At 41.9% G+C, this 18525-nt stretch overlaps 1 protein-coding gene across 1 annotated transcript; it reads left to right on the forward strand.

Annotated features, from left to right (window-relative positions):
- The first annotated feature begins 11018 nt into the window (after positions 1-11018).
- Positions 11019-17314, forward strand: riok2 (RIO kinase 2 (yeast)). The gene is made up of 10 exons (XM_085368186.1): positions 11019-11179; positions 12514-12652; positions 12779-12895; positions 13031-13206; positions 13312-13400; positions 13521-13712; positions 13805-13897; positions 15084-15533; positions 16648-16747; positions 17069-17314. Exons 1-10 carry the CDS (start codon positions 11114-11116, stop codon positions 17228-17230), a joined length of 1584 nt encoding a protein of 527 aa, XP_085224312.1. The 5' UTR covers positions 11019-11113; the 3' UTR covers positions 17231-17314.
- The last annotated feature ends 1211 nt before the right edge of the window (positions 17315-18525 follow it).

Below are 18525 nucleotides of genomic sequence, written 5' to 3' on the forward strand. Positions count from 1 at the left end.
TACGTAGACAGATATATACATGAGTGCAGATGGTGATCAGTGCCAAACATGGAATGATGCAGTGACACAGCGTAGGGTCATGTGTTAGTGGTGGGAACAGTCATATGGTTATTGTTCATGAGTCCAACAGCAGAGGGGAAGAAACTGTTCTTATGGCGAGAGGTTCTGGTGCGAATGAACCGGAGCCTCCTGCCTGAGGGGAGCAGGTCAAACAGACTGTGTCCAGGGTGAGAAGGGTCAGCTGAGATCCGAGCTGCACGCCGCAATGTCCTGGAGGTGTACAGGTCCTGCAGAGATGGGAGTCTGCAGCCAATCACCTTCTCAGCAGAGCGCACAACACGCTGCAGTCTCTGTTTGTCCCTGATAGTGGCTCCAGCGTACCACACGGTGATGGAGGAGGTGAGGATGGACTCGATGATTGCAGTGTAGAACTGCATCATCGTCCGTGTTGGCAGGTTGAATTTCTTCAGCTGCCTCAGGAAGTACATCCTCTGCTGGGCTTTCTTGATGACGGAGGTGATGGTGGGCTCCCACTTCAGGTCCTGGGTGATGGTGGTACCCAGGAAGCGGAATGAGTCCACAGAGGTGATGGGGGTGTCAGTCAGGATGATGGGGGGGAGTGGGGCTGTGTGCTTCCTGAAGTCCACAATAATCTCCACTGTCTTCTGGGCATTCAGCACCAGGTTGTTGTGGCTGCACCAGGACACCAGACGTTCAACCTCCCTCCTGTAGGCAGACTCATCCCCGTCAGAGATGAGCCCAATAACGGTGGTGTCATCTGCAAACTTGATTAGCTTGACAGACTGGTGGGTGGAGGTGCAGCAGTTGGTGTACAGGGAGAAGAGCAGAGGAGAAAGAACACAGCCCTGAGGGGAGCCGGTGCTGATGGTCCGGGAGTCCGAGACATTCTTTCCCAGCCTCACATGCTGCTTCCTGTCCGTCAGGAAGTCAGTGATCCACCGGCAGATGGGATCAGGCACATTCATCTGGGAAAGCTTGTCTCGGAGATGGTCTGGAAGGATGGTGTTGAAGGCAGAGCTGAAGTCCACAAACAGGATCCTGGCGTAGGTTCCTGGGGAGTCCAGATGCTGCAGGATGAAGTGTAGGGCCATGTTGATGGCATCGTCTACAGACCTGTTGGCTCTATATGCAAACTGCAGGGGGTCCAGGAGGGGGGCCGTGAGGGTCTTGAGATGGGAGAGAACTAGGCGCTCAAAAGACTTCATGACCACAGATATCAGAGCCACGGGTCTGTAGTCATTTAGTCCAGTGATCCTAGGTTTCTTGGGGACAGGGATTATGGTGGAGGACTTGAAGCAGGCAGGCACATGACATGCCTGCAGTGAGGAGTTGAAAATGCCAGAAAACACTGGGGCCAGCTCGTTTGCACAGTGTCTGAGGGTGGCAGGAGACACGCCGTCTGGGCCGGGAGCTTTTCGAGCATTCAGACTCTTAAACTGCTTCCTCACATCTGCTTCATGAATATGAAGAGTTGTGGTGGGAGGAGGTGGTGTGAAATCCTCTTTTGTGTGGGGTGAGGAGGGGGGTGTTGTAGGTGAACAGTTTGAAGGTGGTGATGGCTCTATGGAGGGGGGAGAGGTGGGGGAATTAGTGTCCAAAGTGCCTCTATTGTTGGGGCCGTTGGAGGTGTGAAGGCTGCCTGATGGCTCGTCAAAACGACAGTAGAAGTCGTTAAGGGTGTTGGCTAAGAGCAAGTCATCAGTGGAGTGGGGGGTTTTAGGCTTGTAGTTTGTGATATTCCTAAAACCTTTCCACACAGAGGCCGAGTCATTCTCTGAGATCTGCTGCTGCATCTTCTCAGAGTGCTGATGTTTAGCAATGTCCACTTCTTTAGTGAACCTGTACTTGGCCTCTCTGTAGCAGTCCCTGTCTCCGCTTCTGAACGCCTTTCTCTTTTCCAGCCACAGCTTTTTGAGTTTAGGAGTAAACCAGGGTTTGTCATTGTTATAACTCACCCTGGTGCGTGATGGCACAATGCTGTCCTCACAGAAGTGATAACAGTGATAACAATGTAATAATTTTATACATATATTACGCAGGAGGTATCTTTATAGTGGATGGCTACATATTATGCTTTATGTGCATTTTAACAGTAGAAGAAACACACATGCAGTTTGCACAAAAGAAATCATAAAGTTTCAGATATAAAAGCTGTGAGGTGTGAAATTAACTTATCACTTGTTTGACTGTGTATGAGGGTGATAAAGGCTCCCTGCACGTCTAAATTGTAAAGTGTTTATAGAGCTGATGTTTTAGGAAGACATAAAACATATGGAGGTTTTCTGTCAGCCTTTCATGGGTCTATGTGTCTGTGTGTATCTCCAGACTAGATTATGTTTCCCCTCCACATATTTTTCCTCAGGCCCTTCATTTGCTGGATGCTTGTACCAGCACCTGAGAGCAGATTATTGTTTAAGAGACTGGCAGCAAAAAGGCAAAGAAAGTGGATCTGCTCTCCTCTAATCTAATCAAATTTGATGTTTCTAAACACACAGCAGCTGGCTAAAGGCACAGTGATGATAACCCAGGGACAAAGCCCACGCTTGTTGTTGGAGACTTACCTAAGCTTCTCCAATTCCTGCCTCAATTTAGCGTTCCCTCCCTGAAGCTTAGAGCTGGAAAACAATTTATCGGCCTCTGTGTGTGTGTGTGTGTGTGTGTGTGTGTGTGTGTGTGTGTGTGTGTGTGTGTGTGTGTGTGTGTGTGTGTGTGTGTGGTGGTGGTGGTAGGTAGCAGGGATCCTCTGCGGGATGATGGAGATAAGTCTGTCATGATCCCATGTTTACTCTGTAGAAACACAACAAGGAAACGTAAACTACTACAAACACCACAAAGACATCAACCCTTTAAATATACACCTCTTTAATAGGAACAATGGGGTCTTCATTGCATAACTCCAACAGGGTGCTCTAAACAATGTCCAACAATTCTGGTTCATGTTGACATGATATTTTTCATCAATAAGACGTTTTCTCCCAGATTACCACTTCCTAGATATTTTTCTCTTTTTCAGGTCATTCTCTGTAATCTCTAGAGATGGTCATGTGGGGAAAAGCTCAGAAGATCAGCACTTTCTTACTTAAACATTCAAACCAGCCTGTCTGTTGCCAACAACTTAAATCACCTTTCTTTCGCATTCTGGTGCTCAGTTTGATCTTGAGTATGCATCATGATCACGCCTATATGCCTAAGCACACTGAGTTCCTGCCATGTGATTGGCTAATGTGATGTAATATTTATGTTATCATTTAGCATTCAACAGTTGAACAGATGTACCCAAAAGAGTGGCCAGTGATGCATTTAATTTTGGCCCACGTGGTCAAATATGTACAGAAATGAACTAATAACATTTGCAATAAGGTTTGCAGCTAGTTTAGTTGTCTCTGTAGTCTGTGCTTATCCTTAAATCTATGGTAGGTATGCTCTCACTTTTAAATTCTCATACATTATTAAAACTCCATCAGTAATTTCTTTCTTTATGTACATGCTAGGGGTGGGGGTTCATAGCTTTGATAGACTACGTGTACTTCATTTCACTTCAGTCAGTACTCCAAAGGTCCTTTCATCATTTTGACCTATCCAACTTTAACTTTCATCTTACGCTAACGAGGGGCTCATTAATTTAATATCAAAGGAAGCTGGTTCACTGCAGATCCACTGACAATAAACCAGCTCTGTATACACGGAAAAAAAGATCAGTTGAACACATTTCAAACAATACATTTGAATTCCACTTTGCACAACAAAACACGTTACCTGGAGGTGATCCAGTATTTAAAACACTTTAATGTATTAAATTCTATACTCCCAACATTGGAAAGAAGGAGAAAAAAGGAGATGGCCAGGGGGGTGGAATGGGGCTAGAATTGAAAAATGAGCTGCTTTGTGTTGAAACATAGTAAAATGTTCCCTCACCACATCTGGAAAGAAGACACTATCTCACTGTTTCCGCGTGTGTGTGTGTGTGTGTGTGTGTGTGTGTGTGCGTGCGTGCGTGCGTGCGTGCGTGCGTGCGTGTGCGTGTGTGCGTGCTCAGGTGTGCATGCAAGAATGGCTGTTTCACTACATTCCAGTTAATTCCACATTCAGGCGGGGCCACACTCTCCCGCTGTGCTCCCAGTCTGCATGGACGGACACACTACTGACCACATTGTCTGGACTTGTGTATAACTGTCAAGTCTGTCTGCTATTGGCTGCTTAACCAGCTCTTTTTTCTTTTCTTTTTTACCAAGAACATATGCAACAAGACTTTAGGTTTGCCACAACTGAGAGCCAAACAAGCAATCTGTAAGTTTTATTAATGATACAACACATTCAGCCTCTCCATCAATCAAATTTCTACCTATTGCAGCACCAGAATATGAAGAGAATTCCCTCGAGAAATTGAGTTATAGGATGGTATGATGATCTAATCTAAAACAGAGATGGTCTATGATTATCCAGTGAACTTAGAGAGTTGTCATGTGCTTTAGTTTGATTCCAGAAAAGGAAAAAAAGAGAGCAAAGTACGAAAAGCAGGTAACAAGAATCCAAACATTTTTGGAAAATGTCAGGATTATAAAGGAGCATTCATCATCATTGTTCAAGACAATTAAAATGATATCAGCATTATCTATGAGCTTAACTAAGAAAATTTCACCAAAATAGCAATGTTAAATTACCCGTCGTTTCTCTCCTTAAATGGAAGGTCTGCCTTTTTTTTCCAGACACAGTGTGTTTATAACTCAAGACAGAGTCGATACACAGACACGTTTGAGACAAAGGACAGCAGCTCAGAATCTTCAGAGCGCCCTGTGTCACAGTGCCATCTAGCTGAAACATGAAAAACTGCAATGTATTAATTGATAGCACAGTCTGTTTTTATACAGTGAGATTTAAATATCATTAAACTGAACCTTTAAAATGGACTGTTTGTATAAATTATGGAAGATGCTAAAAAAGCAACATTTTTTGGAATCATTAAGTCAAAATTTCAGGTTATTCAAAATATCAATTTAACAATTTGAAATATCATTTTTTTTTCTCATTGGCCCGCAGAGACGAAATAATAACTTCCCTCAAATGCCTTAAAACAAAAGTAACAAGCCCATTTTGGAACTGTAAGGAGTAAAAGCACAAAGTTGACAGAAAAATGACTAAAGTAAAGTACAGCTACCTGAAAATTCTACTTTAGCACAATAATGAAGTATTTGTACATTGCTTCCAACCTCTGCCTAGTGGTGGCTCAGATTTGCAGTATCAGTTTCCTAATGACAATATCTCCACTCAGATTAAAAAAAAAACCCTCAGCCGGAAATGGCAGTGGTAACCCTGCACACCAAGGATGCTCCTGGCAATTAATTTTTTAGTCGGCTACACAAGGGGGGGAAACAAGTAGACTAATCAACTAGTTTAAAACTAAGAAACACACAAAAAAGAGAGATCCTCCAAGAGAAAGAACAGGAGAACATACAGGGAGTGCAGAATTATTAGGCAAATGAGTATTTTGTCCACATCATCCTCTTCATGCATGTTGTCTTACTCCAAGCTGTATAGGCTCGAAAGCCTACTACCAATTAAGCATATTAGGTGATGTGCATCTCTGTAATGAGAAGGGGTGTGGTCTAATGACATCAACACCCTATATCAGGTGTGCATAATTATTAGGCAACGTCCTTTCCTTTGGCAAAATGGGTCAAAAGAAGGACTTGACAGGCTCAGAAAAGTCAAAAATAGAGAGATATCTTGCAGAGGGATGCAGCAGTCTCAAAATTGCAAAGCTTCTGAAGCGTGATCATCGAACAATCAAGCGTTTCATTCAAAATAGTCAACAGGGTCGCAAGAAGCGTGTGGAAAAACCAAGGTGCAAAATAACTGCCCATGAACTGAGAAAAGTCAAGCGTGCAGCTGCCAAGATGCCACTTGCCACCAGTTTGGTCATATTTCAGGGCTGCAACATCACTGGAGTGCCCAAAAGCACAAGGTGTGCAATACTCAGAGACATGGCCAAGCTAAGAAAGGCTGAAAGACGACCACCACTGAACAAGACACACAAGCTGAAACGTCCAGACTGGGCCAAGAAATATCTCAAGACTGGTTTTTCTAAGGTTTTATGGACTGATGAAATGAGAGTGAGTCTTGATGGGCCAGATGGATGGGCCCGTGGCTGGATTGGTAAAGGGCAGAGAGCTCCAGTCCGACTCAGACGCCAGCAAGGTGGAGGTGGAGTACTGGTTTGGGCTGGTATCATCAAAGATGAGCTTGTGGGGCCTTTTCGGGTTGAGGATGGAGTCAAGCTCAACTCCCAGTCCTACTGCCAGTTTCTGGAAGACACCTTCTTCAAGCAGTGGTACAGGAAGAAGTCTGCATCCTTCAAGAAAAACATGATTTTCATGCAGGACAATGCTCCATCACACGCGTCCAAGTACTCCACAGCGTGGCTGGCAAGAAAGGGTATAAAAGAAGAAAAACTAATGACATGGCCTCCTTGTTCACCTGATCTGAACCCCATTGAGAACCTGTGGTCCATCATCAAATGTGAGATTTACAAGGAGGGAAAACAGTACACCTCTCTGAACAGTGTCTGGGAGGCTGTGGTTGCTGCTGCACGCAATGTTGATGGTAAACAGATCAAAACACTGACAGAATCCATGGATGGCAGGCTTTTGAGTGTCCTTGCAAAGAAAGGTGGCTATATTGGTCGCTGATTTGTTTTTGTTTTGTTTTTGAATGTCAGAAATGTATATTTGTGAATGTGGAGATGTTATATTGGTTTCACTGGTAAAAATAAATGATTGAAATGGGTATATATTTGTTTTTTGTTAAGTTGCCTAATAATTATGCACAGTAATAGTCACCTGCACACACAGATATCCCCCTAAGATAGCTAAAACTAAAAACTACTTCCAAAAACGTTCAGCTTTGATATTAATGAGCTTTTTGGGTTCATTGAGAACATGGTTGTTGTTCAATAATAACATTATTCCTCAAAAATACAACTTGCCTAATAATTCTGCACTGCCTGTAGAACCAAGAGACATGCAGTGCAAACTCCAAGGCATGCAGGAAAAATACAGAGCGCTGCAGATGAAGCACAATAAAACAACAGTTGCTTCAAGAGAAGAAGCAACTGGACATAAAATAGAAAGAAATGAACTGCAAGCTTGAAGACATGGAGGAAAAATTCAGAGTGCTGCAAATGAGGCTCGATAAAACACTGCACAGAAATAAAGAGTTTCTTCATGAGAAAGAACAGCAGGACATAAAAGAGGAAGAAATGGATTGCAAACTTGAAGACATGGAGGAAAAATACAAAATGCTCCAAACAACTCTTAATGAAACACTGCTCCAAAATCAAGAGTTGCTTCAAGAGAAGAAGCAACAGGACATACAACAGAAAGAAGAAACACTTATTCTCCAGAGGAAAAATTAAAAACTCCAAAAATATTATAATGAAATGAAGTACAAAGCAACTGAACTGGAAGGAGAAAAGAAAAAACTGGAAAAACAATGCTCAGAGATGCAGAGTAGCATCAATGAAATGCTGAGAAAAAACACAGAACTTGAGGAACTTTCTAACAACTTGAAGTACAAATACACTGAAATCCAGGCGCAAAAGCAACAATAACAGAAAACACATGAAGACCTGCAGTGTACACTTCAAGAAATCCAGAAGAGAAACCAGCACTTAGAAGACATGCACAAGAAAGTAGAACAGATAAATACAGATATAAACAAGGCAAAGCTAATAGAGGAGGCAACATTTAAAGAACTGAAAGACAAGCTTGAAGAAAAACAAGCACAATTAGAAGACGTGGAGAAAAGTTGCAAGAAACTTGCAACCTCCCCCCAACTTTCAATTTCCTCCATCATCTCCTAATCCTCTGTTCCCTTTTGAGAACACAGGGTTGGGAGATGGGGGGGGAACAATAAACACAATGGGCCACATTTTACATGTGTCAGATCAATGTCTTCATTCAACAATAGCTGCATGTGTGTTTGTGTGTGTGCATAATATACATGCTTAACTTGTTGGATCCAAATCCCAGAAGGAATTACATAAAACAAGAAGACAATTTGGAGACAAACTTACCAGCAAGCTGAACTCCAGCCTTCCGGTCTTGGTTAATGTAAGTAATTCAGTGATAATCCAGACTCAGGCTTCCATTTAACAAAAGACAAAAACTATTATGAACTACATAATATTGTTCACAGTTTGTGAACAAACTATCTTTTTGTTTATATAATGATGATGAGTTTCTATAGTGTTTGGATTTACAGGAAAGCTTTAGAACAAATGGTCAAAACATGATATAATTGTAAATGCATAGGTGCTATTATTAAGGAAGCACATTCATGTACCCTTTGCTAAAGTGGTTCTGTGCGTGTTATCATATGTGTTGCCAGAGAGGTTCCTGCACCTTGAAACATCTTTTTCTAGAGCTTTCTGTCAGTCTTACTGTGTAGTTCTATACTCAACTTTCCCAAAGAGGCTCCAGTGTGTGGGAGAGCAGGATGAGTAATGTGTCTGTGTACCTAACCTGCTGTAGGGCATTCAAAAACCTGCCAGTAAATCTCTGTTCAACACTTTCTCCCACACACACACCTGACCTTCAGATTTCACAGGGTTGACACAGTGTTTCCTGCAGTTCAGCTTTTACAGATATTTCTTACTTTTTTCAATAAAATGCGCTATGCTTTATTGCTCCTGTGCAAAACCTGTCTCTTATTCACAGCAGTGAGCTATCATGACAGCAGGACTCCATACCACTCAACATTCAAACCTACTGCCATATTTTTATTCTATACTCTTTTACAAAACATTTATCTGGCCTTTTCATCAGGTGAGAAAAAGGTTTGGGTGATATTGGACCGATCGTTGATAGAGTGAGTTGTCTACCAATTGGAAGGTCAGTGATTTGAGCCCTGAGTCATCTACTTGTCTACCAAGGCATCCTCAGATAAAATACTGAATCCTGATTTACCCCTGAAGCATCAACCACAGCATGACTGTGTGTGTGTTAGAAAGTGCTTAGGCGTAGATAAAAGGGGCGTGCGTGTGTGTGTGTGTGTGTGTGTGTGTGTGTGTGTGTGTGTGTGTGTGTGTGTGTGTGTGTGTGTGTGTGTTTGGGTGAATGTTGAGGAAACCACTTTGCATGCTTAACTGTGTAGAAAGGCTCTATGAAAGTACCAGTCCGTTTACCAGAGTTGAATAATAGGGAAAACACAAGTGTTACTAACAGAGATGGGCAGTAGCGCGTTGCTGTAATCCGATTACTTTTTTCAATTAACGAGCAAAGTAAGGGATTACTATAGCAAAAAAGGTAATTAGATTACTGTTACTTTCCCGTGAGCACGCTGCGTTACTGCGTTACTAAAACCGTGATTTTTTTGCTAGAGTGTCTCATGACAATGACGAGCGAGTGCTACGTTCGTGGCATCAGCTGTGTGCAGATCAACAATGGATAATATATCAAGTGTGGGAGAGAGTATGAGCGTGCAGCATTTAAAGTGTGGAAGTACTGACCTTACTTTGAGTTTGATTCTGGAAAAAGTGACAAAAACATTAGCGTCTGCTGTTCGAAGAAAACTTCTTTTTACAGCGAAAAATAAACCCCTAAACTTCCGCACAAGCACTGAGTACGCTGCCATGGGAATGTGAAATTCACAGAGAAACTCACGGATTCTTCCACTGACATGACGGCTGCGACACACCTGCACCAGGGCAAACCTCCGCCTGCCCCACTCCTACTAAACAGGTGAAAATAGAGCAACAGGACTGCTGATTCTTTGATTTTGTTTATTTTCTGGTGTGTTTTACTTGCATCTATTTGAAAGAGTGAGTGTAAACACAAAAAACTATTTTATTTTATGTGCTGGAATGTGCAGAAAATAGGTTTAAATGTTAAACAAATTTCTTCCAGTCAGAGAATGTTGCATATAATTTAATTTTTGCTTGATGCATAAAGTTAAAAGATTAAAACTAATAAAACAAGTTTTAAAAAAGAGACTTTTTCATTTGATTACATTTTATATGGTGGACTATGCAGAAAAAGGGTGTAAAATGTTTTTAAAAAGTAACTAAGTAACTAATTACTTTCAAAAATAAGTAATCAGTAAAGTAACAGGATTACTTTTGGGGTGAAGTAATCAGTAATTAGTTACTGATTACTTTTTTAAAGTAACTTGACCAACACTGGTTACTAATAACATTACCAGTGACCTTATTCTGTCTTCCAGTAAGCCACTGTGAAGGTGAATCACAGCTCATTTGTATTCCCTTGCTTTTTTACTTATTTTTGATTATTATTGTTGATTTGCTTCGATTCACCAAGAAAAAAGGCTGCAGAGGATGGTGAAGTGCAGGGACACCCGTCAGGTGAGTGCCTGGAGGTGGCAGGGGAGCGTTCTGATCAGTGGCGGGTAGAGTTGAGAGTTCTGCTCACCCAGGGTAAGTACTGACCCAACTGACAAATGAGATAAGACTAGTATTTTAAAAAATAAATGACAGTCAATGTTCTTCTTTCTATTAGTAGTTTGGGACTGAAGTAAGGGATTGAAGAGGATGTTTGGGACACTGGCTGTTTTAATATTTTAAACAGACTTTTAGTGTTTTTCAGGATTTGTGCAGATTGTGTCTCCTAGAATTTTATTTTTATAGTTATATTTTAATTTCTGTTGCCCCCTGGCCATGACTGTTTTTATTCCTTGTTTTATTATAAATAGACAACATTGTAATATGGAAAACTAGGGTGACACTAGGGGGGACAAGAGATTATTTTAGGGTGGCACATCCCATCATATGCCCCTACAGTAGATGCAGTAGATGCGCCCCTGTTTTGGCTAATAAGAGTTAAAACTTTGTCCCTCCAGCAGATCCATTCTGGCACGTTTCCATCTGCCGGCGGGACACAGTGGACTCTGCTGTGATTGGAGGTCAGGGTACTTGCCGCAGCGTCCAATCCGGCGTCAGTTTTTCTAGAGCCAGAAGTGACGTCTTTTCCGTTCCTAGAACTTCCGCCTTGCACGTGTGTTTACAAGAAATGTGGCACCTTTAGGTTAAAAAAAGTTTGAAGAGCTAGCTCAGTGTAACCGTGTATGTGTCGGCTAAAATATGGGAAAGTTAAATGTTGTGATATTGAGATATTTATCCCGAGATGACTTCCGAGTCCTTACTGCGGTAAGTACAAAGCTAACTGCTAATTCGGTCCCAGTTGGTTAGCCTGTGCTAAGCCAGCGCTTGGTCAGCTGGTTATTGCTCATTAACTTTTACACATGCCACTGTTACAGCAGCATGCGAGATTTTAATGTAGTTGTAATGAAGGCGAGCACACATACACAGGCATTCATAGTTCATGTCAGGTAAACGGAACATCGTTTCACTGTACTCCTGTGGTTTAGTGACTGATGGTGGATTCACAAGACGCATATTTAAAACAATTAATTTCAAAATATGAGTGTCAGTGGTAGAAATATTCTGAGTTTGGGATCTGTCATTAGTAACAAACAAACCACTGGCGACATTGGTTGCCAAGCATAAGTACTTGTCCTGTGCACACTAGCTCTGAAGAGTCGCTTGATCTGCATATGTATTAATCCTTGCGTTATCTACCTAATATCTGTAATGTGAAATTGCTGCTGCAGCACTTCAGTTGCCCTATAGGGATTTGTCTGCCATTGAGGCTAATATGTTCCTTGTGATATGTGTTAGACCATTAAAGCAGCTTTCTTCTAAAGTTAGTGTTTGTTTTCAGTCTTTTAGGCACAAAATTAGGGTCCTGGGTTTTGCTGCATGCCCTCCTTCATTGATCTATGGATTATCGTGACCTATGATATCTGCAGATGATATTATGAACTCTGTAGTGAAAGTAGGGAGCAGGTGGAAGAGTCTGGAGAGGTAGCAAAAGAGGTAGCAAAATGGTGGGAACAGCTCTCCAGGTTAAGGGAAAGGGGAGGTTGACAGTAGGACCTGCTATAATGTATGATTTGGAGATAGTGGCACTAAAAACAGACAGGAAGCTGAGCTGGAGGTGGCATACCTGAAGAGACTAATATTGTTGTTGGGAGTGACCAGGAAGGACAGGATTAGAAACATCTAATCATTACATCAAAGGGACAGCTCAGGCTGAGCAGTTTGGAGACTAAGGTGGTGAGGCAAACTTGATACATGTGTAGATATATTGAGCGAAGGATGTTGAATATGGAGTGGCCAGCCAGGAGGTAAAGAAGATGACCACAGAGTATGGATCTAGTGAAGGAGGACAAGCAAAGATTGGTGAGTCAATGGAGGATGCTAGGAATAGGGTGAGATGGAGGCATATGATCTGTTGTGGTGACCCCTGAAGGAAGTAACTGGAAGAAGAATTTAGCATGGGAATTTTAAGGACATAGAAGGAATGAGCAAAGGCTGTTTTTCCTGAAATATACATTACAACGCAGATAAGCTTGTAATTTAATCTGTCAGCTCACTGGTGATGATAATTTTGATGACAATGATGATAATTTTTCACGCAGGTTGAGATGGGGATGAAAAACCATGAGATTGTTCCAGTAAGTCTTCTGTCTTCCATTGCAAGCCTCAAGCACGGTGGCTGCAACAAGATCCTCAGAGAGCTTGTGAAACACAAGCTCGTGGTCTATGAGCGCACCAAGAGTAAGAAAACTTACAAAAACGTATTCTATCTATTCTATTCTATCTATTCTAAAAACACTAGCTTTGTCTCACAAGTTATGATGTAAGTGATTAGCTTTCTAACATGATGGCGTGTGTTGATCTCAGCTGTCCAGGGTTACAAGTTGAATTATGGAGGATATGACTACTTGGCCTTAAAGACTTTGTGCGCCAGAGAAATAATCATTTCTGTTGGCAACCAAATGGGTGTTGGCAAAGAGTCGGGTAAGTGTTTTGTTTTGTTTTTTAAATTTATAATCATAATGTGTTTTCTTTCAGGTTTTCAGGCTTTTACCGTCAATCTTTTATGTGCTCATGTTTATATAAATATTTCTTTCTTTCTGTTCACCTTGCATGTAGATATATATATTGTGGCGAGTCCAAGCGGAGAGCAGTATGCTCTGAAGCTGCACAGGTTGGGGCGTACATCTTTCAGGAATCTGAAGAACAAGAGAGATTACCACAAACACAGGAAGAACATGTCCTGGCTCTATCTCTCCCGCCTCTCTGCCATGAAGGAGTTTGCCTACATGAAGGTAATGAACCAAATGAGTGAGAGTCTGTTCTGGACCACTTACAAGTGTGATAGAAAAAACTGTTTTGTTGGAGGATTTTAATGTCTGTCTCCTCTTTAATCCCAGGCATTGTACGATCGAGGCTTTCCAGTTCCCAAACCTGTGGATTATAACAGACATGCTGTAGTGATGGAGCTCATCAATGGATATCCGCTGTATGTTAACAAGCCATTGATTTCCTCTTTTTATTTGTATATTAAAATAGAAATAACGTACTGTTCCTACTGGGGGGGGGGTTTCTTCCATAATTTGTGTGCATTGTCTCACTCTACTAGGTGTCAGGTTCATGAATTACAGGATCCATCAGCCTTGTACAGTGAGTTCATGGACCTCATAGTCAAACTGGCCAATCATGGCCTGATTCATGGAGATTTTAACGAGTTCAACCTCATGTTGGATGACCAGGACCACATAACAATGATTGACTTCCCTCAGATGGTGTCTACATCACACCCCAATGCTGAATGGTGGGTTTATTTGCTCGATTTTTAAAGTTGGCAGTTAAAAGTATCAAAGCATACAACTTATAATTGTCTACTTTTACGACTCCTTTTTGTAGGTACTTTGATCGAGACGTCAAATGTATCCGCGACTTCTTTGCAAAGCGATTCAATTATGAAAGCGAGCTCTTTCCAACTTTCAAAGACATCAGGTAACTGCTTGTACTTTATTTTAGTCAAAACTAGGGATGGGTATCGTTTAGGTTTTATCCGATACTGGTGCCAAACCGGTACTTTTGAAACGGTGCTTAAACGGTGCTCAAACCGGTGCTTAAAGAATGGAGAACACAAAATTGGTCCAAAAACCTCTAATGTTCAGCTGTTTTTTTGTAAAAAGATAACAATGTTAGCCTTTTCTGCAGCTATAGGGGATTTAGGGCATCACTCTTGGCTGGAAGCAGTGCTTAAACAATGGAAAAAACACAAACTTTATCCAAAAACTTCTCATGTTTTCCACTGTTTTCCACTTTTTCTTTGGTCATTTTAGCCTTTTTGGCCAGGGTGAAGGGAGTATCTGCCATCAAACAAGAAGACAGCCGCATGTAGCTATGATGATGTTTGCTAGTTCACCTTACATGCATTAATGTAATAACGTGGTTAGCCTACTCAACGTAAATTACACACGAACAACATTAAGCTACTCACGCAGAGAAGAACGGCTGCTGCTGCATCATCATCCGTCATCATTTCTGCTGCACTGGCAGGGCTAGGGGCCAGGACTCTCCTCTTCGTGTTTTTGGGGGATGTTTCTAACTCCGGGTCCGATAACAGGCACCACACCCGCAGTAGATGTGCTCGGTGTGAGGTCTCGCAGCAAGCTATCAAATATGGCGCATTTTTCGGCTTTTAAAAAAAACCACTCGGCGTCGCCAGGTGTTTCATCGGATTTGAGGTGTTACCTCCTTTGACAGTATCACAGTATCAGCTTAAAGCACTTGTTGCAGGCTGCTGAGTTTGCATATTTTGCTGTGAAGTACAGACAGGCTTTTGACCGCTTCGCCTTGGGCATTTTTAATCTGTAGCTCTGCTCTAAAAGAACGTACGTACCTGGACCCGCCTACTATCCTCGGAAACGTAAAATTATTGGCTAGAATCTAAAGTGTATCACATCTCAGGAAAATTAAAGCACCGAAATGTGCGCTGCTTTTCGGTCTGGTTACTACCATTTATGTCAGAACCGGTGCCATCATGGCACCGGATACCGGTACCCATCCCTAGTTAAAACATAACAAACATGTATGAATACAGGGAACTGAATTACATTTTAAATGGTAAATGTGGAGGCCAGACTCTGAACTGAAAAGCAGTTCTAACATGATCTCCTGTTTCTTTCCAAAGGCGGTCATATTCTCTAGATGTTGAAGTCTCAGCCAGTGGCTTTACGAAAGACATGGAGCGAGATGGTGCATTGCTACACCCAGCTGGACCTGAGGACGATGAGGAGGACGAGGACGAGGACGACGACGACGACGGTGACAATGATGACGAGGATGCCAAAGAGGCAACAGATGAGGAAAGAGAGGAGGCTGTGGACATGGAGGAATATAAACATGCAATGCTGGAACTGGAGGGATTACGAATCAGCGAAACACCTGCAGAGACACAAGATCAGGACGGTGAAAAGAGTAAGAACAAGGTTCAAGAGGATCAAGAGACTGAGACTGCATCTTCGCCTCCAGGTGATGAAGAAACAGAGAAGCAGTTAGATGAAGAGTTGGAGGAAGCAGAGGATGAGTTCCCAGAGCTGGCAGACCTTTCTGCCTCCAACAAGGAGTTTAAACCTTTCAGGTAAAAGCAGTGAATAGCCAACACAATAAAACCCCCAAAATGAAGATTATTCTTTGATGATTATGTGCCACTATTAGATAAATGGTACTGCAGGAAAACAGCATATGGGAAATATAAGACAACTGCTGATGAACTGCTTAGCTCATCTGTGTGGTATGTCCTTTTATGTGACCATTTGTGTTTTGTAATGTTCAAATAAGTCTGCAGCTGGCTAATAAAGCCCCAATCATAGCAGTCTAAAGACCAGTCACAGACCTTCTGGCAACCACTGGTTAGTAAATTTTGTTGTACCTGACAGGTTGACAAGTAGTTGTGGGGGTTGCTGGTAATCTAAAATCAGTTGCTAAACCTTATTGACTCAGGGCTAGAGACTTGTCTGTGATCCTCTGGCAGCTGCCACTTGCAAGGGAAAAGGGTGTTTTCTGCAATCGGTCGGCAAATGTTTGCTGGCACTCACTAGTGTGAAATCGGTTGTAAAGAGGTATAGTACTGCACTGAAACCTTCTTGTTATTGCTTTGGTCACTGCTACATTTACAAGTACTTTAGACAAAAGATGCCAACTACGGTAGTGAAACTATGTAAGACTAATGGAATATTTTCCTTTTGAAACGTGTTGGTGGTAACAGTAATCTGCATCGTAAACCTTGAAGCTGTGCATTCGTTTTTGGTTTGTCCCATGCTTTTTCAAGTTTCAGTACAGCTCAGAGTAAATGGTGAGTGTTTGAGGACAAGTCTGTGTCTTCCATGCAAACTACAGGCAACTGCAGCAACCTGCTAGCGATCAGAGCTAAAAGAGTTAAAAGGTTTCTTTCTGGTGCAGCAAAGCAGCCTAACGACAGGCAACAACCACTCTGCAACCTGTCAGAGAATATACGTTTTTCCCTAGTAACCAAAGCAGTCTCTTATCCCGTGGATCTGAGGCTTTAATAGGATTGTTTGGCAAAGTATTATTGAGACAAGCCAGAAATATTTTTTTCTGAATTGTTAGTGAATTATAGAGACAATGAATCAAAATCTATGCTAATTTGTGTCAAATTAAGCTGGTTTAATGAAGTATGTACATTACAGTACATTTATGTGCTTTGCTATGATGTAATTTTTATCTCCCTGCAGAGATGCAGATAGTCTTCTACAAATTGTAGAGCACAGGAGGAAAAGGACAGACAGTGAGGCCACGATGGGAAGCACAGGGAGCTGCTCTACCATACCACCAGTAAGTATAACATAGATTTACACTGTTGATATATCTGGTTGACAGGGACACTCTGCTAATCTACCCAGTAACCAGAAACATGGTGACAGATTTGATGTCTTCATTATTTGGAAGTTTCAGCCAGTGCTGCAGCAGACACATTATACAGTTTTGGGGAAAATCTTAAAATGTCCCGTAGGTGTTGCTAAAGAGCTTCAGTTTGTAAGAAGGTGAATTAACACAGAAACAACATGCCAGCACAGTGTTGTGTCTGGCTTTCAGAGACAGGAGGTGAGTATATTCATCTGTTATGACCTGTTGTTGTTATCGTGTGTCCTGCAGGAGGTAATCCGTCAGAAGGTGCGGAGGCAGCTCACCAAACAGCAGAAGGCGGCGCAGAGGAGACGTCTACAGAAGGGTGAGGCCAACTTGGAAACCAAATCCAGGAGGGAAAACCAAAATAACATCAAGTCTAGCATGGAGACCAGCGAATTCTGGGGATAAAGAGAACAGCATTGATGAAATTCATGTTTACACCCTTTTTTCTTTTTTCTTTTTTGGCTTTTTGAATTTTTTTTGTCTGAAGTTGTAAACACAATTAATAAATACTGTGTATTTATTCAAAAACTCAGCTTATTTGAATCATCACAGAGAAATCAAAGTGGAGGTCACATAAAGTGAAAACTGTTTTGGATGCTGTTCTCATAAAATCTCTTGGTTTTCTTTTTAAACTTAAGTAAAATTTTGTTGCTTGCATACACAAATATGGACTGCTTAATATAGCAAAACAGTATGATTAAACTATGGAAGTGTTTTTCTTATTAAATAAAGGCACTTGTTTTCACAAAACACTTATTTATCACTGTGTTAGTGCTTCATTTTTGTGTGTGTGCTGATACCTACATGAGCTCTACAACAGATTGAACAATGTTAATTAGCTTCCTCAAAGGTTCATGCTCAGTCTGGATGTGCTGCTTACAAAGTGACTAACGTGGACAGGGATTTAAAATTCAAATGGTGCACATTCACAGAGAGCACACACCAACGCATTAATCATGAAAGAGTGACGGAAATGGATGGGCTACATATTGAGGCAGTCCGAAGGAAGAAGACGAAACATGTTTTTCTTCAAATTCAGTTAATTTATGCGTAGGAGGCTTTCAGAGAGCGTCTGAATTCACACATGAACAATGGCCTTTCATAGTGAACAGAGTGAGTGAAGCTCAGTGGGCCCAAATTTGCGTGTGAAGTCAAAAATATCCCACCCCCCACATATCCAAAAAAGGCCTGGGTAAAAATTTTCGCTGTAATCCTGAGAACGGGCATTTTTTTTTTTTTTTTAAGCTGGACCTCTTCACATAATTTCCTCTTATGTTTTTTTCATTATAAAAAATTGTGGTTTCAACTTGGCTGCTAGGTCGAGTTTAAACCGTCCGACTGTGCTCAAGGATTAGGCAGCTGCACAGCCCCAGAGGAGGGGCTCAGCATTCCAGCTCTGCACCTCTGTGTGTGTGCATGTACAAGAGGACCGAGGGGCCCTCTGAGCTAATTGGCAGAGAGGGTGACAAAGGTGGTCTGCTTCAAAAGAGAAGCCCTGGCGAGATGGTCAAACAGACGAGGAGGAGGGGGATTTGGGGAGGTGGAGAAAGGGGAGTGGAGGTTCCTTCTAATTTTGAGCCATGGTGACGGTGGTGGCTACTCAGTTATTACTCTACTTAGCTACTCAGAGTCAGACGTGCTGTTTTGGTGGATCATTTTAATAAGAGAATGGTCTGAACGTGTTTGAGGCAGCAGGAACT

The sequence above is a fragment of the Diplotaxodon limnothrissa genome, linkage group LG12, assembly GCF_057381915.1.
Source record: "Diplotaxodon limnothrissa isolate DT_005_m linkage group LG12, D_limnothrissa_male_GT1.1, whole genome shotgun sequence".
NCBI lineage: Eukaryota > Metazoa > Chordata > Actinopteri > Cichliformes > Cichlidae > Diplotaxodon > Diplotaxodon limnothrissa.

Excerpts from the sequence above, each read along its gene's own strand:
- riok2 (XM_085368186.1), top strand. The coding sequence starts at position 11,114 with ATGGGAAAGTTAAATGTTGTGATATTGAGATATTTATCCCGAGATGAC. Across the intron at positions 12,653-12,778 it reads GGTCTATGAGCGCACCAAGA|CTGTCCAGGGTTACAAGTTG; the intron begins GTAAGAAAACTT and ends TGTTGATCTCAG. Across the intron at positions 13,401-13,520 it reads CTCATCAATGGATATCCGCT|GTGTCAGGTTCATGAATTAC; the intron begins GTATGTTAACAA and ends TCACTCTACTAG.